Source organism: Drosophila teissieri, chromosome 2L (assembly GCF_016746235.2).
Source record: "Drosophila teissieri strain GT53w chromosome 2L, Prin_Dtei_1.1, whole genome shotgun sequence".
Taxonomy (NCBI): domain Eukaryota; kingdom Metazoa; phylum Arthropoda; class Insecta; order Diptera; family Drosophilidae; genus Drosophila; species Drosophila teissieri.
In genome coordinates this window covers 20008830-20029485 of record NC_053029.1, presented here as the reverse complement: position 1 = coordinate 20029485, position 20656 = coordinate 20008830, and the positions used below count along the sequence as shown (strand labels likewise).

General features: G+C 44.3%; 2 protein-coding genes across 9 annotated transcripts; both read right to left on the bottom strand.

Annotated features, from left to right (window-relative positions):
- Nucleotides 1-353: 353 nt before the first annotated feature.
- Nucleotides 354-19927, bottom strand: LOC122626818 (phosphatidate phosphatase LPIN2). Of its 6 annotated transcripts, XM_043807224.1 has the most exons (13): nt 9353-9596; nt 6057-6482; nt 5400-5608; nt 5196-5333; nt 3996-5126; nt 3831-3930; nt 3560-3688; nt 3271-3466; nt 2996-3207; nt 2439-2939; nt 2199-2302; nt 1490-1861; nt 874-984 (listed from the first exon to the last, which is right to left on the bottom strand). In XM_043807224.1, the coding sequence occupies exons 2-12, from the start codon at nt 6234-6236 to the stop codon at nt 1519-1521; spliced, it is 3243 nt and encodes a 1080-aa protein (XP_043663159.1). In that variant the 5' UTR covers nt 6237-6482; nt 9353-9596; the 3' UTR covers nt 874-984; nt 1490-1518. The 6 variants fall into 6 exon arrangements, with proteins under 6 accessions (XP_043663162.1, XP_043663163.1, XP_043663159.1 ...); XM_043807227.1 differs by lacking the exon at nt 1490-1861 and having other exon boundaries at nt 354-984; nt 9353-9597; XM_043807225.1 differs by lacking the exons at nt 874-984; nt 9353-9596 and adding an exon at nt 19793-19927 and having other exon boundaries at nt 1272-1861.
- LOC122626826 (PDZ domain-containing protein GIPC3) lies at nt 10517-19931 on the bottom strand. 3 transcript variants are annotated; one of them, XM_043807239.1, is made up of 2 exons: nt 19793-19931; nt 10517-12034 (listed from the first exon to the last, which is right to left on the bottom strand). In XM_043807239.1, exon 2 carries the CDS (start codon nt 11920-11922, stop codon nt 10912-10914), a length of 1011 nt encoding a protein of 336 aa, XP_043663174.1. In that variant the 5' UTR covers nt 11923-12034; nt 19793-19931; the 3' UTR covers nt 10517-10911. The 3 variants fall into 3 exon arrangements, with proteins under 3 accessions (XP_043663174.1, XP_043663173.1, XP_043663175.1); XM_043807238.1 differs by lacking the exon at nt 19793-19931 and adding an exon at nt 12942-13096; XM_043807240.1 differs by lacking the exon at nt 19793-19931 and adding an exon at nt 12578-12754.
- Between the last annotated feature and the right edge of the window lie 725 nt (nt 19932-20656).

Sequence of the window (20656 nt, the reverse complement as noted above, 5' to 3'; positions counted from 1 at the left end):
TGACCGACCGTTTGTGGTCACTTAACTGCCCACTTCGTTGTCCGTGGGCCTTTGTACACCATACACAGCTGTAGGCTGGCCGGTCGGCCTGCTCTGCATTAAATGAGCATTAATTGAATTGGCAAAATTACGTTGACAAATGAAATTCTCCCCCGCCACCGCACACCCTGCTTTCGGCTGTCATGGAGGTACCCCAGCCAAATGCGAGAACTTTCCACTGCAATATGAGAAGCCGCCTGGGAATGGAGGTGGTTTCCAGTCGCAGACAGAGACGTGTAGAGACTGGATTTCTTTGAATTTGAAGCATTTATTTTTATTGAAACACTATCAGTTAAGTATACATAGGTTTAGAGCACAGTTTTCAGAAAAAACTCAAATAAAAACCTCATCACAATAAACTTAATTTAAATGATCACATACGAAAAATAATGAAATCAAAATCACAACTCCTATACGCCGTTTGGAATATGCATCTTCTAAGAACCTGCGGGAGTCTCAAAGGAACTTACATGTAATAGTTACTATTAATAACTGAATTTTTATTACAACTTAAACCACCCATTTAACTGGAAACGATCGATTGGAAAAGATAATGAAACCAAGGTAATCGTGAATCCTGGCTAAGCTTATGCATAATAAAGATATTTCATTTTTGGTAAGCACATCTAGAGGGTTTGAAGATAGGCAAACAATTTGGAATAGCGCTATCTGTTATACATATATAGAGTGTGTTGCATATCCGTATAAATATGTTTGTAGTACGCCAGTTGGGCTTCTAGGGAGCCGGTTCACTTCTCGGGAATGGGACGCAGGGTAGCCATGTCCACCTTGGTGCTCGGTGGCACCAGTGCCGTCTCCAGCTCGGGGATCTCCAGGTCGGGGATGGGGTCGCGCCAGTAGTTGAAGTTGGAGAACTCGGCGGAGGCTTCGTCGTGTTTCACCGGCGGGAACAGTTGATCGACGATGTACGTCATGCTGCAGTATCTGGAAAATAATGCAATGTATTAGATCAACGAATAATTTAAGGCCAACTCCCATGGCTATGCTATAATCTTCCCGATCTGAGCAGCCCGAGGGTATGCAATGCGATTTCTTGGACATTTTCAATCGGGAAAAGGCGCCTCGGGATATACTGCATTTTTTTATTGTAGGTTATTCTATAAAACGTGAATTATATGACTTACGAATACCTGAAATACCGATGTTCTGTCTAAAAATAATCTAGTCTAGCTCATAACTCATGCCACACTCAGAGAAATAAAAGAGTTCCATCACGGCGAGAATTAAGGTATATTTTGTTGGGTAACTTATATAATGGTCATCCTTAGAACTAAACATAAAGACCTGCGGGAGCAGAATACTTTCAAAACTTAACTGGTCGACGAACTTGGAGTTCGCTGACCTGGCACATCAGGCACAGATGTACATATGTATATAGCACAATCCTAACTCTCTTAATGAACTTATCACAATTTGTAAGCTGCACAACCTTGGACTGGGCGTAGGACTGGAGCTAGTCTAGGAATTTATCCACTTGGGAGGCGAGGCCAAAATGACCTCGTTTTTGGTGGAGGCGCGGCGGACTCGCATTATGAGACCCACATCTGCGGACCGTTCGTCCGCCTGAATACCATCATCATCGTTCGCAAAATCATCGTTGTAGAGGGCTTCGTCATCGTCGTCATCCCCGCTGCTTTCCTCACTTGGGTCGTGCTCGACGCTCACGTCGTAGTCGTCGCTGAACTGAAGCTCGTCCTCGGACTCCTCGTCGTCGAAGACGTCCGTCCGGTAATCGAAATCATCTTGGTTGGTTAGCAGGGGAAAGTATTCGTCGACTTCTAGCGACTGATTGATGTAGCCACTGTGTAAATTTGACAACCAAAATGCTTGAATTGGATTTGACAGGCTTTCGATCGATTGATTGATAGAGTGTGGTGCGGTTGAGGTAGTACAATGGATACATACTACACAGATAGAAGGTACACTTATAAGGCTTAAAACACCTAGCGTTACTTGATGAAGTTAATTCGACTTGAGCCAATTAGCGTTTGTTTGTTGGTGTTCTTTGGCGAATTAGTTAACGTTATCGGATGTGGCATGAGTTCAGTAATGAGCAACACCGGTACCAGGTACATGGGAGAGACACATGTGCGGATACAGTTAACACTAGGCTAGGGCGTGAACGGATCGCTACTTACGAGGACTGGAATGTTTGGGTCAGCTCGTGCTTCAACTCGCCCTTAGTGTTGATCGTGAATATGCGCATGATGGGAATGCCCACGGCTCGGTATGCCCATACGTCCTGGAAAAAATAAGAAGAAGGCCCTATTTAGTAACTTAATTTAGTCATGTAAGCAAGACAAAAATAACGAAAACCAAATAATACGTTTAAACAATAAATTTGTAATTTTTTTTTACGATAAACCCGCCAAACTCACATTGATGCGGTTGCCGTAGCCGGCGTAGAAGGGTTCCTTGTCCGGAAACAGATCTCGAATGTCCGACAGACAGGCAATTTTAAACTGCTCCGGCTTCTTCTCAATCACCTCGCGGTGGAAGGCCGATATCAAGGACGTGGGATTCAGTAGCAGCGGACCGTCCGGCAGCATCACGTTGCCCTGTCGGATCGACCGGAGGTACTCGCGTGTCACCCTGCTCTGACCGATTGCACGAGCCGACAAATAGAGCAGCTTGTAGCCGTTCTGCTCGATCTTCGAAAAAAGCTGCGCCACACCAAGTTGCGCCCAATCCTTGCCCACCATAGGCAGAATGTGGCCCAGCACGTCTGACTTGGTGATGGTGCCGTCAATGTCCGAGATCACCACCTTGTCGTTGTGCTTCCAGCGAAACAGGTAGCACTTGCAGCGCGTCGTGCCTTGATAAGCGGTGGTCACGCTGAACTCGATTTCATTCATGCCCTCCTTGAGGTTTAGTTTTTTCTGAAGGATAATGGACATTGCTAAGATCGATTTGAAGCTTGCATTGGTTGACTTACGATTGCCGCCGAGCTGAGTCGCAGCGACTTCTTGTAGCGCTCCTTAGGCTCATCGCTCTTGTTTGAGGCCATGGTTAGCTCCTCCAGGTTGTCCACCAACGCCGAGGTATTCTCCGCGTTTACTAGGGAATCGCTCTTGCTCAGCGTGGGATCGCTGATGTCGGGCGAGGTGGGCCGCGAGGTTTGCGTAGCCACAGCTGCCTGATCACCATCTGAAAAATATAACAACTTTTAGATGGGCTGTTCATTGCTATTTCAAGGTACCCTTGATGTACCTTTCTCATCCTTGCCCAATGGCATACCATGAGTGTTGTTCAAATGGTTTGGCGCAGCATCCTGTGAACGGCGCCAGCTCCACCAGTAGCGCTTCGTCTGAACCCCATTGTCAGCCTGGGCGACAGCCTCCTGCTTCTCGTCGCCAGGCAGACACTTTCCCTCCACCGTCTGAGACATCAGCTGCTCAATGGCATCCTGACAAATGGCAATTTTTGAGATAATCTAATTAGAGCCGGCAGCGGAAAAGGCATGGGGCTACACAGAAGGCATGGCGTTGAACCAACTTACATGGGTTAGTGGCTTCTGGAAGGTGATCATTGTCATGACAATGGGACATGCAGCCATCCAGGTGTAGTATTTGCCATTCAGCCGTACGACTAGGTTAGGCGATGAAAAAATGCTGGGGCTTTTGCACACCTGCGCACAGGTACAAATGAGGGCGTTGCATGGGAAGAGACTTGTTAACAAGGCGGGATGCAGTGCGTGGAGGCGCAGTGAAGTGCATGGAACTTAAACACATACACAGAACATAGCACTGGGCCATTTGAAGAATACTCACATCTGGATAGTTGACCAGGTGGCGGTGGAACTCCTCGTCCGAAGGTGGAGCTCCCTGCTCTGACATTCCGCACATGGACATGGCCACAAAGTCCAAGTACCTAAAAGCAGATTACAGATGTAAGTCTAAGATACAACTTGGAGCTTGACCCTGAGTGCTACTTACTTGTTGTCCCTCTGTTGCTTGGTCTCGTCAAAGTCCGAGTCAATACTCTTTTGACCTTCCTCCAGTGAGCTGGGCGAGTGAGGTAGGCTGGTGCCATTGCCGCTCTCCCCATCCTCCTCACGCGGCGTTGCCGCCTTGGACAGCGGACTAGGGAAGTATAGGGCCGCCATCTCGGGGTCCATGCTGCCAGCATCTAGATCAGACAGGTAGATGTCTCCCACTTCGCCGACGCCCTTCTCCTTGCGTAGCCGATTAGCCCTCTTCATAAAGCTAAACATGTTGCTGAGCATCGATTGATGCTCGCTCTGCTGAACCTGGGCGGCGCTCATGGCCTCATTCTTGGCCTGCTCCGGTGTGGGCAACTCGCCCCACTTCCATGATGCGGCGCTCTCTTCAGTCACCACATGCCGCTTGTCCCGCATGGTGGTTTCCAGTTCACTGTCACTTTGGATGGGAGTCGAAGGTCGTCCGCCAGCGGCGCGACCTGACCCACCACCACCACCACCCACGGGAGTGGTGATCTCCGTATCGCTGAAGAAGTGAATGTCCAAATCCAGACGTGGATTGGTAGTGGGAGTGTGGGGAAGCTCGCTGAGCGGGCTATCGTCCCCAGTGCGAGCTGTCACCAAGGCAGCCGATGGCTGCTCATCGTTCGACGATGAGGTGTTGTTGTTGTTTGTGGCACTGGATATGGGGGCATCTCCCTCATCAATGTTTATCACCCCCAGAGATGGCGTCTCCGCCGAAGGTAAATCACCGCCACCGGTGCTGCCCAAAGAGCTGCTTGAAGAGGTCTTGCGCTGGGCGTTCTTCTTCATTTGCGACTTCTTGCGCCGCTTCTTGGTTTTGCTCTTGGACACCTCCTTGGTGGTTTCGCTGGTTGTGACCGGGGTGAGGTTAACGTCTGGTTTGATCTGATCCTTTTCCTTGTCTTTAACTAGCGCCTGAACTTCCTTCTCCGTCTCAGCATCGTATGAAGCTTTGCTTTGGTTCTCCAGCTCCGAGTCCGCAGGTTTCTTCTCGCCCTGAAACAGCTCCTCGTGCTCGGCCCACTCCTGCCGGATTTTCTGGGTGGTAAACTCCTTGAGCTTTTCGCTTAGGTTGCGACGCTCAAGAGTGTTGTCGGTGTGTCTGTTTGGGTAAAAGATGTTATTAGTTAGCTCTGTCCCGGTTTTCATGGACATGAAAAGGCATATGTACCTGCGCTGCGTGTAGTCCGAGACTTGATTCTCGAACTTGCTGCCCTCAACAACGGCTTCCTTGGGCTCCTCCTTTGAGAAGTCTATGGAGTTGCGCCGCGGCAATGGCAGTGGCAGGAGCAGCTCCTCGCTAGCGTTTCTAAAATGGTTTCGCAAATGATAGGGTGAGACTGATCTTGTGGGGTATGAAGCAAACGTTACTTACTTATCTGTCACCGCTCCACTGATGTCCTCCATAGTGTCGTTAGCCTTGTCCCGCGACGCTAGGAAGCTGTTAGGTATGGGCGAGGTGGCCAGGTTGGCTGGCAGCTCATCGTCGTCATCCTCCAGGCACTCCTCCACAAAGAAGGCCTCGCCAGAATCGCCCAGCTTCATCTGTATATCGACGGGTGCGCCGTTGATCTCAATGTCCACCTGAATGAATTGAATGTGAATGGAACAGAGTTAATTAAAATTATTTTACTATGGAATGTAAATTTATTCCGGGATTCTGTCTGCTTATATTATGGTATATGTACAATTTAATATGTATACTCGCAGTCTTGGCAACAAAATTGAAATCATCCACAATGATATTGAACTGATTTCATACCTATACCGAGTCATGATTAATAGACTCGGCAATATCCCTGTTACAAGATCTGAGTACATAAGATATGATATAAGATATATTATATTATGATAATACTTTCTAGATACAAAGTTCAGAAGGTATAAGCACTTGCTGTACCATCCAAGTTGGTTTATTATTGGTTTCCCTCCTTGAAAGTGGAAATTTCTTCTCTAAATAGTGATATTTATGAGTTGTGTCCTTTTTTTTTGGATATAGAAACCTTCTTTAGGATCAAATCATTTTACTTACCACCTTTTCCCGACTTCTGAGTACTCCCAGTTTGCCGAACCGGACGTGGAAGGGCGAGCACTGGAACTCGCCATCGCGCTGCTCCACCACGATCACATCGATGGCTCCCGTGAGGGTGGCGGCATTGATGTCGTTGTAGAAGTCGCGGAAGTTGCTGAAGACCCTCGCCAGGCTGTTCATCTTTGGTCTGTTGCGGTTGGTCTCCCTTCAAAATGGATTTCCTTGCTGATGGGGATCTCTCCTTGAACTTCGCGCTATCTGCTTGTCTAATCGCAAAGCTCCGACTTTGTGTGGTTACGTCCGCCGTGTGCGCTTATATGACGGCCATGTTTATGGGCAGGCGGTCAAATGTGCCGCTTATTGGCGAAGGAATCGGTTCTGCGACTTACTCGGCAATACTTTGGACCCGCCTCTAAGATACGGCAACTGTAAAGGGCAAAGCGGAAACGGTCATGAGTAATTTGTTTAGGCCATTAACAATTTTCCGCCACTCTTTTCGGCTTGGCAACGGCCAGCGTCGCGGAGAAAATAGACGCATTGCATCAGCACCCTGTGTTCCTGTGGTTGGAAACCCCGCCAATGCACCTGCATGGTATTTTTAACCTATACTCTCCCTGGTGGTTCTCAAAGTCAAGGTGATTGCCTACAGAACAGGCAAGAGACAAAGGCGCGTAGCAAAGTGTTGCTGACCGCCGGCAACATACCCCTTACCCCCCCACAGCAACATGGTTGTCACCTCGGCAACACGACGTACTCACGCTGAAATGTTGCCAAACGGCGGACGTGACGTCGAAAATACAATTGCAATATGAAAATTATAAACAAAGCAGCTGCGTATCTACATATGTATGTATAATATATTCTACAGCAGTGGCCACAGCCATAGCAACCGTAGAGAAACGCCTATGATTATGTTTGACAATTTTTAACACGGACACTGGAATAGTTTGAATAGTCCTAAGTTTGAACTAAAATTTTAGATATCTACAAAATCATATAAAATATTTGTTTGATAATTTGTCTTGAATTGTATATATTTGGAAATAATAAAACAAAACATTAATCCTGTAATGTGCAAACATCGCTTAGTTGGAAATTATTATATTTTCTGTGCGCTCGGCTACGTTTCTTACAAGTTCAAGGAGATTGTAAACCTGTCAAGGTAGTGGGTCAATAAAATTATTCGGCCTGTGGGCTGTGCTGAAGGCACCTTTGAGCACTTATCTGGGATAAAAACTATTTACGAGTGTCACCGATGAATTGGGGCGATAAATACAGTCGAACGCCGCTTATCAACGGCGGTTACCGATGCCAGTGGCGTGTTCTACTGTTCGCGAATGATAAAACTCAGAACAAATATCGCCTCGAAGTGCACATACATTCGCACACGTTATAAGTTGTATTAATCATGGGCTACGAAAGACATCACGCGATATCGAGTGGAACGCGGGCTTTACAACTCGAAATACAATACAACCGAGCGAGTTTGTTAATAACTAGCCATGGAGTTCAACGTCCAACATTGTACAGTAATTAAGCGAATTCGACAAACAATAATTGCTAGATTTTTGGCTTTTGGCAGCCGTGCCAACGGTCGTCGGTATCGGCAATTCACACATTCGACAATCTGGCGATTATCGCAGTTGCCATAACTGGGAATTTTCAGGAATTCGCAAGATAAGAGTCAGATCTGAATACGCAAAAAGTAGGTAGTTTGTTGTCATAATCTTTGATTGGTATCAACTCGAACTACCAAAGAACTTACTAGTTTATTTGTTATTAATTTGTGTGCTTTATAATAAATATAATTCATTCGTTATTCCTTTTCCTTTCGCTATAGTCTATATTTTTTGGGATTTGAGATTTTGGCTTAATCTCAACGGTATTGCTTTTACAGTTCCTGAGAGTTCCTGAGTTCATATGTTCATACGGACGGGCAGGCAGACAGACGGACATGGCCAGATATACTCGACTAGAGATTCTGGTCTATGATATTCTGATAAATGTACCTTATAGGGTCGAAAACGCTTCTAGTACCTGTTACATATTTTACTCTACGAGTAACGGGTATAACCGTTTGTGTCTCTTATCACTGAGATTATACGTGAAATAGTTTCCTGAAAATCTCATTTGTAGCGATATTTTGTATAATATGTATGTTTGTATTTGTTTACAAAGCCATGACTATAAGTCTAATAATGATTTTTACGAACAAAGTATGCTTTTAATCAAAGATCGCTGGACATCGGATGTTCAGAAAACGATTTTAGACACATTCGTTTTTTCGACCTCTGCTTACTTTTTTAAGATAGAATATTTTTGAATGAATGTTCAATGAATTCAAACATCATATACTGTTTGTAAGTTTAAACTGTAGCCATTGCAACAAATAATTTACTCCTATATAGCCATGTGTTTAAGGACATATTATTCGCTCACCAAAACCTTTTCTCTCAGTGTATGATAGGTGGGGAACTTAATCAAGGGTCCTTCAATTGCACGCAGCAATCGCACTCAAACCGCTGAAATCACGCCATCTGACGCGTTGCGGCCCGCTTCACTTTCACCTGCGAAGCTGGGGAGGCAAGTAGGCCGAGAAACGTGGAGCAAAACAACATTCGATGAAACACATGGAAATCAGCCGATGGTAACAGCCTAACTACAGAAGGCAACAAAGAAACCTAAGAATGGGGCCAACTTCGGGAGAACTCAAGAAAGCACTTATATATGTACATATGTATGTATGTATGTATGTATGTATATGTACATTTATCCAAACAAAGACACAAAGGAGAACTTGGATTTCCACACAAAAAAACTCAGGAGCTCCAAAGATAAGGATGTTGAACAACATTTGTGTTTCCCAAGATGTGTTCAAACAGAACAACATCTTAGTTGATAGAGTATAAATCTGCAAACACATCTAAAAAAAGGCCTTGTTTTTTTGCTGTGCACAAAATATCACGCAACATCGTTCCCGCAGCGCGTCTAATTTAATTCCCAGCAGATTGGTTTTATTTCGCGACGAGTTTAGCTATAATATGCACTTTTTAATGGGTCTGGGTCTGCGGCTGTTTGTGTTGAGTCACGATCAAAGTCCAGGGAATTTTTGATCGGGAAACGCGAGCGAAGAAAGGGGGCGAACAAACAAGCAAACAAACACGCGACCAAAGTCTAACCGAAAATCTTGCCAAGAATACGTCTGCAGGCGTACATACGTTCTCGACGAATCTCTAGTATAATGGAAATTTTCAATATAATTCGTGGGTTTTCGGCCTTTCATTTAAATTCACTACCTGGCACAAAATTTGCAGCACAGCTGTATGATAGGTGCCCTTGAAAGCACAAGCAAAACTATGGCGAATCACTCTGCTTTCCGTGTATTTTCAGTGGCAGGTTCAGTTCTGGTTTTCGGTTCACAATGTTATTAAAGAGTTCACGAGTGTTTCCTCGGTCTTTCTGATTCTGATTCTTCTCTGCTCGGATTCTTCCGTTTACTTGTTGCTCGGTCGAGATCGCTTTGAAGACTGAGCGTTCAAGCGGTGCGGCTAATCGAATTAGGCAGGTGCCAGAGTGTGAGTGGATGGGAGAGCGAAAGCTTCGCAGCAGACACGAACCTGTAAAACCGGAAAGTCATGTAACTCTTGTTGCCATCTATATTTGTATGTATGCACAAACAACTGTGGCCGTAATAATAGCGCAAACTTTATAGCTTGTTTCAATTCTTTAAATTTAAGAATTTGTAATTTCTAATCTGTTAAAAATACGATATTAATTGTGAAATGACCTAAGTGTAAATAAAATGTTTAACAGTCACTGTACAATTGACCACCGCTGTATATCGCGATTTCTGTTAGTGTTAGTGGGCAAAATTGAATCTCTCTCTTTCTCTCTCTGCCGTTCTTTGCTTTTGGCGAGCCTTAATAATTGTGCTTATCAGCTGCTCACACGCCAAACAGCAGCTGTTTATGCGCAATCAAAAGCTTCGCACATGTAATAAATAAAGTAAAGGTGTATATATGTATGTACGATCTGATCCGATCTGGGAATCGAAAGGAGCGTCACTGTGGAATGGTGCGATCTACGTCACTGGAGATGTTTTCACGATGACTATGTACCTATATTGTTCTTTTGTACAGGAAGTCTGCTTTAGAATATACTATTGGGCTTTTAAATGATCCATGGTCCAAATATGTATACTAGGACCGTCGCTACATAAGCGAGTTGTAGAAAAACAAAAACCGCAAGAGAAAAGCAGCCAAACAATTCGTCACAGTTGGGGACTGTGGAATATTTTCCGAATGCCATGCGATCGGTGCCAACAAAAGATAACAACGCCTACGACAAACTAATAGTTCTTATTTATGAATCAAATTATAACTTAAGACCCGAGCAAATAAACAAACTTACCAAAACAGAAAGCAATAACAAACAAAATAAAAAACAACAGCAAAATCACATACGATTTAAATAATTTAAATATATTTGTATTGTTTAAAGGATAAAACTAAAATGTATAGTTATACGTATGTATGTACATAGAACAAATTGTACCAAAAATATATGTATAGTGGGATGGCTCGACACATCCCTCCGTTCATCTGAACGCAAAAATATATATAATAAATAGGTTATCGTGAAGAATACAAATAGCTAAACAATTGGCAAAGGCAGACGACATATGTTTGAATATGGGATTGCAGCATGATATGTGGTAAATAAAAACTAGGCTCTAAAACAAAACATTCTCAGTTATCAGATAATAGCAGTTACTAAGAAGGACTTCTCATTTATTGGACCCAGTAACCGGAAGAGTGAAATGCGTTATGGTTAGCCTGCTGGTATGGTTAGCCAATTACTTGGGACTGGTCGTGGATTTGCGGCGGGCATCCGTTATGGCACCCCACAGCTCGATGATGAAGTCATCCGTGAAACCGAACGACTCTAGGTCCGAGTTGTCGATGGCCTCGGCGAAGTCCATCGAGTTGGACTTTTGGTCGCCCAAATCCCAGATCTGGGACGCCAGCTCCGTGTCGTTAATGCCCATGAAGGACTCCAGCAGGTTATTAATGGCCTCGATGCCAGCCACAGTCGCCTCGTCGAACTGTGGCTCAATCTGGGCATTGCCATTGGCCTTGAACCGCAGCGTCTCCTTGCCGCTGCCGTAGTTCTTTCCTCCGGCCGAACCCGACGCCCTTGACTGGCTGCGCGGTCCGATGCCCTGGAATCCGCTCCGTACTGGCTCCACCAGCCGCAGGGTGAAGGTCTCGCCGGTGGCTATGTCCTTCAGCATGCGCGCCACCTCGTAGTGCCGCTTGCCCACCATATTCTGGCCGTTGAGCTTCTCGATATGATCGCCCACGCAGATGTGCTCGATGCGGTCGATGATCGAGTCCTCCTTGATGCGCTTTATAAAGGCGTAGCCGGCTCCGTTGTCGGTAATTGTGAGCCCGAGGGCATCCTGCGACTTCACAATCTCAATCTCCTTTGGCCGGCCCTTGCGATGAGCGAAGATGAAGTCGTCCAGCCCAATCTGCCCGCCCAGCAGACGCGTCATGTCCACCTTGTGCGAGTTGAGGGTGCAGAAGAGAATGTCCTTCTCGGATATGTCGAAGCACTCGGCAATCTTCTGGTACAGCTCTCGAACGCTGGAGAAGTCGTGGATTAGACCGGTGGGACTGCCGTGGGCCAGTTGGCAGTGAAAGACCAGCGGGGGCTTTGTTTTCTCCGGAATGCTATTGTTGTTGTTATTGCTAATGTGGCTGCCCTGGGAGGATCCGGAGTTCATGGAGGAGCGACTGCCGAACTGGGAGCCCCCATCCGTGGTGGGTCCTTGTTTTGGTGATTTTCTCGTGAAGAGCGGCATGATTAAATGGGATTGGATAGTGACCTCAATTAGTCCGCGGGCTGGAGAACCGTCTCTAGTTTTAGGACATGTAGTGCTCGAAGGTTACCTTGCTCTTGATCCTGATACTGATCTGTATGCGTAGAAGAAATGGGGATGCTCTTGCGATTAGGCGATTACACTGGGTGTTAGGCGTTGCGTTTAGTAATTTATGAGGCTGTTGCTTTCACATAGACTTAGTCAAGGGTGGGTGAGTTAGTGGCGATTAATTGGGGGATGTGTGTGCGTGTGTATGTCAGCACAGAGTTAAGACTGTAAAGTACAACCCACAACCAAGGTACGGGCTTATCTAATCGGTCTGTCGGTTCAAATCGGTGGTAAATTGCAAACGGGAAGTGGGAATACCAAGGCCACTTGTATGAAGCGATGAATCACAAATCGATCTGAGCAGATTGATATTAAGCCAGTACGAACTCGTACTCTTTGGTCACGGCTTATCACCGGTCTTTGTTGAAAGTCTAGGTCAGAGGAACGTATCGAATTCTTTTGCTATTTGAGGTTAGACACATGTCAAGAGGCTCTATTTCTCGAATATTTTTAGATAACGCCTTAATAACATAAACACTCTCACTAATAATCATTTAGTCAACTTGGTAATCAATTGATTAATTATTACCCTACTGAGGCAGCATAACAGCGACGAGCTGCGAAAAAACACATTAATTCCGACCAATTTTAGGCACACTGAGCTGGCTGCTTCCCACCACTTTTTTCCCGACTTTCTGGTGCTGGTGATAAGATTGCCCCAATGCCCGATAAGAAAACTTGGCACGATAAGGGCCTCGGCAAAAGATACGGGTGGAACCGAGGGTTTATCGCAGCACGTCTGTCCGAAGCAGTCCGTCAAAGTGAACTGAACCAACATCGACCGAAGGTGGCCACTTGATGGCAGCCACTTCCCCGCAGATACATGTGTAAGCCCTTCCCCCGGAGAAATGCAGCAGTTCATGAACCTCTGAATCTCCGCTAATTGTACGTACATGAGGGGAATGACGCTGGCACACTGGCGATAGATCCGATGAATGGCATGTACACACTAAAATTTTGATCGATGTAGAGAAGTCTTTTAAACAAAAAGGCCCGGAGAAATTAAAGCCACAGGCTACCTTAGATTTGTTTACCGGTATATAGTCATTTTGTTTTCAAACCAAAGTAAATTGTGTGGGTTGCGCTCTATACAAAATTAGAGATTAAATTGCTTCACAAGCTTGGCAACTTGAGTAATATGAGCTCGAGACCTTTTAGTGAATTCTCTGTTTATGTTATATTTACACCATCGAAGAATGCTTAAGCCAGAATAATTATGCCCCACCAATAACTGGTTTTTTCTCGGCTTTAATTAAAAACACGTTACACACATCCCAATCGAGCAGTCAGCATGAGACGAGCCCCTTCATTCACATGTATCTGCACTATTCCCATATACATATGTATGTACATACATGTGTGAGCATACACACGTGCAATCGGGCTCTACACTGTGATATATTCAGAGTGCCATAACAAGCAAAACAACCGCCAGTGGATGATAGTGCCGCTAGTCCCCTCAAGGTCGAAATAGTTGCGAGCGCGTGGGGCTTACTCGCGCCTCACCAGACCAAGAATCTGCGAACATATATGAGCGAACAAATAGCTTGACATACATCGGCAGATGCTATATGGCACTATATGGCACCAACTGGTCGAACTACGCAGTTGAGGTGGAGCATAGAATTGTGTGTGCCCCCAAAAGCGGAAGCCGGTTGAGAGGGCAGGCCCCCTTCGAAGACCACAAACCGGTGCGAGCAATCACCTCGCCATCCGAAAAAGCAGCTTCGGCTTTAAGTTTTTGGCAGACAGAGATTCATATGAATAAACACGCCCGAGAGTTATCGTAAATTATAGCACCCAGGGTCATTTGCTGGGGGGCAGTGTTGACACTTCAGCTATTTCTGCGTTCAATCAACTCGTTTTTGTGTAAATCACTTTAAGGGTGCGAAGAGTGGAAATCAGTGGCGTTTTTGTTAGCCCTATGGACTTGATTTATTACATATACCACACATGATTATGTTGCTTTTGATTCATGGTAACGAAATTTATACAGTATCAAGTGGAAGTTTGACTTAAAGGTATAGACGCTAGAAACCAACACATGAAATTACCCATTTTGAATCTTTTTGGCACATTTGCAGATGCTTCTTACAATATTTGCTTAGTATTTTCGAATATACGTATGTATGTACATATGTACATATATCCCTTTTGGTGGAATTTTCAAGGCTAAGCCGTTATTGCTGGGTATGCCTGCATAGTTGGGCGTTTTCCCGATACGACCAGTAACTATAGTGAAAGTAGTCATAGATACAGAGCTAGGCCACTGCGATATGGCCCGATATTTAATTGCCGCTCGGATAAGACATAAACAAATTCGCTTCCGCGTTGCCGGCTGATGGTGTGTTTTGTTTTGCCCGCTTTTTGCCCGCTGCTTGTTTACTTGGCTGCCATTGGTCGCCGTCGGAGGGCTCGGCGCTAAGAATGTGGAGAATGGTGTGGGTTGGATATGTAAAGCAGCTTTGATTTGCTGTAAACAACAACAGGCCGCGGCAACAAGTGCACATGCCTCTAGTAGAATTGCAGAAAAGCTCACTTAAAAATAACAAATGTGTAAACAACACTATGTGAGTTTGTTTGCCCCACGGATCGGGATTGGATATACATATGTACGTGTGGGGAGCAATACGGATTGCAGGAGTATCTGAAATCTTTGTGGGGGTGTGTGTTAGTTTCAGAAGCACATGTTGGAACTGGAACTGCGTTTCTAATCGCTGTTTTATTTACTTGTTTTTGTTACAGCAAAGTAAAGTCACAAACAAGCCACCGAATATATTGCACACCATTGCGTGATCGACACGCGCGTGGGACTCGTATAGCCACTCTATTTTGGGTCGCCAGGTTTCGTATACCCTCACTATATACTAACTATAGTGCAGACAATCAGCCTTACACGATATCAAAAATATATAGTCATCGCTTTATAAGCGTGTGTTGAAACAACTGATTTGAATTAGAGTATTAGTTGCGGAGACCATTGGGGAATTTATTGGTAATAAAATAATGCTGAAGAACTTAATTCCAAATAATTCATTCTTTGCCGTCTAGTAATATTATACCACATTTTACTACAAGTTTTTTTCATGGCTTGTAGGTGTAACAAAAATTGAAAAGAAACTATAGAGAATCTACCAGAGAAGGGTATTTGATTTGCCATTTGCGCACAGCCTGATTAAGTTCATATTATCAGTTGAGCTGTGTGCTGCTCAATCGACGCTGCACTTGTTTTTATTCATTAGAGCACAGACAAACACCTGCGTTGTTTTTTGTTTTCGTAGGTTTGTAAACAACGTTTTACCTGCTTAATATTATTAGTAAGTAAAGGGGAAAATGAGAGAAAAGGTGAGCCCTCAACTTAAGTGAACCTTGATTTAAATGCCCTCAAAACTTTGCCCATCGTCTGCTTCCATTCCATTTTCAACGTCTGTGCTCAACAGTCATCCCCAAAGTATAGGTTTTGATTGTTCAAAACCTTGAGAACCCAAAGGTTGGGTATAGTTGTTTCCAATGCTCGTAGTACTTACAATACAACAAGTAGCGTATTGCAATGTCAAAATGAGAAGCGCAAAGAGAGCGCAAGACAACACAGTTTTACTTTTAAGAGCGTTTTCTCTTCAGAATGAAAGAAAGCTTTTGCAAAGCTTTCCAAAAGCTCATATAACTAGTTCCCACTCGGCGAGAGACATCGCGAATCTCCATTTCGTTGACTAGGTCAATTTTTTCGACTGAATGCGAAAATCGCCGGCAGCGCTGCCGAAAGGCGAGAATCCAGCGAAAGACCGCCTGATCTTTGCTAACGGTGAAACTTAATTCGAAAAGTCAACATTTTGTGGGCAAAGGCACGGAGACAAGCAGAAAATTGAGCTGCCATATCTAATGAAATCGAAGAAAACACTGCACTTAAAATACTCAGGTGTTGGTTTTACATATTCAAATTGAAATTCAGTTTAAAGAGGTTTATATTATAAATCCTGTTTTAACGTAATTGTTGATCATGTGCTAAAGAAAAATGTAAAACTCATAGTAAAATTATAAAAGGAATAAGCAATTGGAATATTCGAACAAAGATGTGCTTCTGCCATTTCCATCGATTTTCAGTGGAACATCTTTAAGTTTTTATTAATTCAAGTATACTAATGATAATGATAATGATTCTATGACATTTTAGATATTATGTAAATAGGTCATAATCGATTCATGGAGCCTGAAATCTTCGAGAGACTTTCTGTACGTTTATTCAAATTTATGAACAGGAATTTTAAAATGTTTCCCAGTGTAGACATGCTAAAGCACAAATAAACAGCGACATGGAGCGGTTAGTGTAAGTTACAAACAAACAGAAGTATCAGTTGGCAAACGAAGACCCACTGTAAATACAAACAAGTATCCAATTTGCAGCGCCAAGTGCCATTTCCAAAATAATTCAGTTGACTATGGGCAAAGCGAAAGCTTAAATGTACATAGCTTCGCCCTGCCCGATAATAGGTATTATTTATGCACTGTTTCTGTGGCATTTTTCGATCACGTTTTCTGCGGTTCCTGTGTTTTTCACTACATAATTCATAAATTGCTGACATTTTCCATTTGGCATGGTCCCGACCCAAAGTCGTTGCTCTACGATTCGATGATCCAGTGCAATGAACTCGGAGCCCTGGCTGAAATGTATCGAATGGCCCTTTATGGGGCATATTCCACAAAAACTACTAATGTGGAGCACTCAAAACACCCGAGCACCGACATTAGGGCCTAGTTAGCATAATGCACACACACGGGAGGGGCGGCACAGCAAAACAACCATGAGCACCACACGCAAAGCAAGTATGTATCTACATCTGTACATATGTATGGTATGTACGTATGGCGAAGGAAAGCATTGGGGCAGTTTTGAAAACATTTAACCGTTTCACCTCGCTGAACTGCGAGCTCGAAAAAGCAAATTAAGCAAACGAATTATAGCCGAAAACCCGTGGCAATGTTTGTTTTGGGCCAAGTTTACGCCGCCCGACAAACTAAACCCAAATATGAATTTTATCTCTTTGTAACGTTTCTCCAAAATATGGCAATCCAAAGGCTGTATTGTTTTGTAGTGCCTTTTTCATCAGTTCACAAATTGGGGTGATGAAATCGGAGCGGAAATTTGGGAAAGTAAAAACTGGAAAACTGGGCAAAAAGTGCAATTATATCATAAAGGGGCCAGTTATCGTATCTGGTACTACTATTAAAGAATACAAATCCAATGAAGAATATTTAAATTAAAGCAATACCTTATTTATGTCTCTATTACTCCTGGTTGCAGGATAAAGCCAAGCATGCAGATGCAAATCTTATTAATTGTAGAAAGAAAGATCGCTGTGCCCGATCATGTTTTAATGACATGAATCGACTGAGGAACTGTGGATAATTAAAGCGAAGTATGAAAATCACGCAGATGGAAAACATGCAGATTCATTCGCACCAGTTCCGAGTATATCTGATACTGATTGGAAAAACATTAGTGCAGTGATATTGCACATGTGAGGCAATGAGTGCGCATAAAAAGCGCAAAGTACGGCCATAAAAAGCACAGTTAAACTGATTGCCAACTGTTAGCATGACGGAGCAGCCCGTGGCAGCCCTAGCTGCCAGACCCATGGTTCCAACAATCGAGCTGATTCTTCAACGCTCCCCAGCCACCGCTCATCCCGCTCGACCTATTCCGCTCCAGCTTTTCAAAAAGCGCCCCGTCGCATTGAAATGTCACGCAAACAATTTACATAAATGGAGTTGCTTCCGCTTGGACACAGTGCATCGCATCCAGGCAGAAGAGGAAGCTATCTGAGTATCTGACGGGGAGAGTGAGTATCCGAGTATCTGTGTATCCGAGCGCTGCTCACGTACGAAAACAACTGTTAGCAAGTGGCGAATAGCCGGGCAAAAGGCAACAGCCGATAGCGGCGCAGCGGAAGCGGACGAAGGAATCGAATCGATCAAACAATTGCTGAGCTTCTTGTCTGCCGAAACTACACAGCGAGAAATATTTGTTGCCAGAAATGATAACTCGTTAAACTCAGATACTTACATACATATATGTTTGCCTCAGCAAGGTTAAACTTTTCTAGCTTCTTGTCTTAGTTTATAAAATAAAGATATTCAAAGTAAGTCTTTGTGCCTTGTTTGTTGCTTCTTATGAGCTTTGAGCTAGAGCATCTTCGCTGTGTTTCCCACTGACCAACTTCACGGTTAGTTAACACTTTAGTCTGCCTACAAATTGCTCAAGTTTGGAGTTTTGAGTTTCTTCATGGTTGCGTCTTTCGTTTCCCCTTGCTCTTCGGAAACCAGCTGAGAATTGGTTGGCCAGATAAAAACTGAGAAACGGAAAAGTCAATGCGTAGACCCACGTGCTGGACGCATTAACTCCTTAGTTTTTTTTTGTAAGAGTGAAAACGGAAAAGCGGTAATAGTTGCCTCGATGTGCGTGCTGGCTGCAAAACTGAAATGGCGCTTTGTTATTGCCGCTGCTACGAGGCATTTTGTAATGTCTATACTGGAAAAATCAATTCGGCCGTGAAAATTCAACGAAAACGAAAAGCATGCTTTTTGCACCCCCGAAGTGCAGCATACTTTTGCGACGACGCACAGAAGCCGGCACCCTGAAAAATCACATGGATCCGGAAAGTCCTAACCTCAACATAGTGGACTATCGACTTGGGGCAGGCAATGGCCACAAAGCACGGAAACCCCGCTTTCAACGTGCTCTGTTTTTGGTTTTGGGGGTGAGTTTCGGTCTATGAAATCACTTCCGCTTACGCTTTTCCCTTACATATGTATGTACATATGTAAGTGGGTGTGGTGCCGAAACACTTGTCACACCACAAAACGAATGATTAAGCCGCCAAGCAGCTGCAAAAATCGATAACGTCGTGGGTCAACAGTGTTTTGGCCTTTCTTGCCGGTTTTCTTAGACATCATTTTTCCGTCCTAATGTAAGGATAATCCAACGCTGGAATAAGTAAAAACGGGGGATATATTCAATTCATTAACAACTATTCGGCCATAAAATATAACCTACAAAATGGAAAGTTTTTTGCATGCATCAGACTTTTAAAAATGAGTTGTAGCTTGTTGTTCACGAAGGGTTTCCTCGAGATATCTTTAACATCCAATTTTTTTTCTCCTAACAAATTATAATTGTTGATTTTCCAGATATCGATATAATTATGTTATCGGCCGTCTTTGATTTCCTCCCATTTCCTGCAGTCCTCCTGTAGTCGGCAAAAAATAAGTAGGATTTCATCCTTGTTCCTTTTATTTAATTCCCAGAATGAAAAAAGTAGGCGTAATGGTAGAAATTCCTTGTTTTTTGTGACATGCCTGTTGCCAGAGGGATGCATGTGCATCTGCTGCTTAATTTTGCTCACCCCACTCCATCCCTCAAACGTCCTGATGACTAAGAACGATTTCGCTTTCCTCGCTGCCGAAGCGAATTCAATAGATGGGAAACGCGTGCCGCCGCCTTTCACTTTACTTGTTCGTCGGTTGGGGCAGAAATGAGTCTGTTAGGCAAATGAATGGGGAACCGACTGAATGGATGCCAAAGATGCTCCACCACCGGGGTGTTAACAATGGCCGAAAGACAGTGAAGTGAGTTGTTACGGAGCATATACATATAATATATGTATATAGTAGAGACCACGCACCAGAGAGAGATAGAGAGACACCCGATCAGACCAATATAATGTCGAAAGTGGTGGACAATACGCACCTGCTAGGCGATGGGAACAGTGTTGATGTCGCGCTGCTGCACTTGCATATATCAATTGGCCGATAAGATAGTGTTGGCTACCGCCCGGTTTAGGTAATGCCGATTTTCAGATCGTGGGCCCGAGGAAAGCACCGCTAATGAGCGAGGAAAGCGGACTTTTTCGTACCGGACTAGTTGGCTGTCGTCGCCTCGCACACTCGAAACAATTTGTTCTTCTTTTCCCCACCAACACGTTATTGAATCTCTTTCACTGCCAACTAACTGGTTTTTTCAGTGCTCCGCCACTGCTCGCCAAATACACACACATTGACCACTTTCCAGGGTTCTCTTTGCACTCACTCGCCTGCTATGATGTCGCGATTTTACCGATTTACCGTCTGGGCGTTGCAATTGAATTTCGACCACGACGTCGTCGCACAATTCCGCTAATTAAACTAGTCGCGTTGGTGAACTAACCCCCACAAAATTGTCGCTGCGCTGCGCTCGAAAATTCGGACCTTGCGCTGGGCAAATGGAAGAATAACAACAACTGCGCCAGCTGAGCGCCAGTGTGGCCAGCCGGGCTGGTAGTGGTGGGGAAACATCGATGCCGCTATCGATGCTTGCAATCGGCGTATCGAGTACTTTTGACTAAACGTTGTCGGTGAGTTTTGAAATTTTGGCGGTTGAAGGCCTCTTTGTATAAAAAATGGAATATGACGAGGAATATAGGGCTATATCGATTCGATATAGCTATATATATTCGATATCAATTATAATCGCAACGTTTCGTATTTAAAACAACATAGGGCTTTTTGAGTGGAACGACATTCTTGGTTGAATAGGAATACAATCTTTATTATAGTTCCATTGAGTTGCTTTCCG

Bases quoted from the DNA above. Each gene is read 5' to 3' on its own strand.
- LOC122626818 (XM_043807225.1), bottom strand. From the start codon at position 6,236: ATGAACAGCCTGGCGAGGGTCTTCAGCAACTTCCGCGACTTCTACAAC. The intron at 5,609-6,056 runs GTAAGTAAAATG...CAATTCATTCAG, and splicing joins TCAGAAGTCGGGAAAAGGTG to GTGGACATTGAGATCAACGG. The intron at 3,689-3,830 runs GTGAGTATTCTT...ACCTGTGCGCAG, and splicing joins ACCTGGTCAACTATCCAGAT to GTGTGCAAAAGCCCCAGCAT.
- LOC122626826 (XM_043807239.1), bottom strand. From the start codon at position 11,922: ATGCCGCTCTTCACGAGAAAATCACCAAAACAAGGACCCACCACGGAT.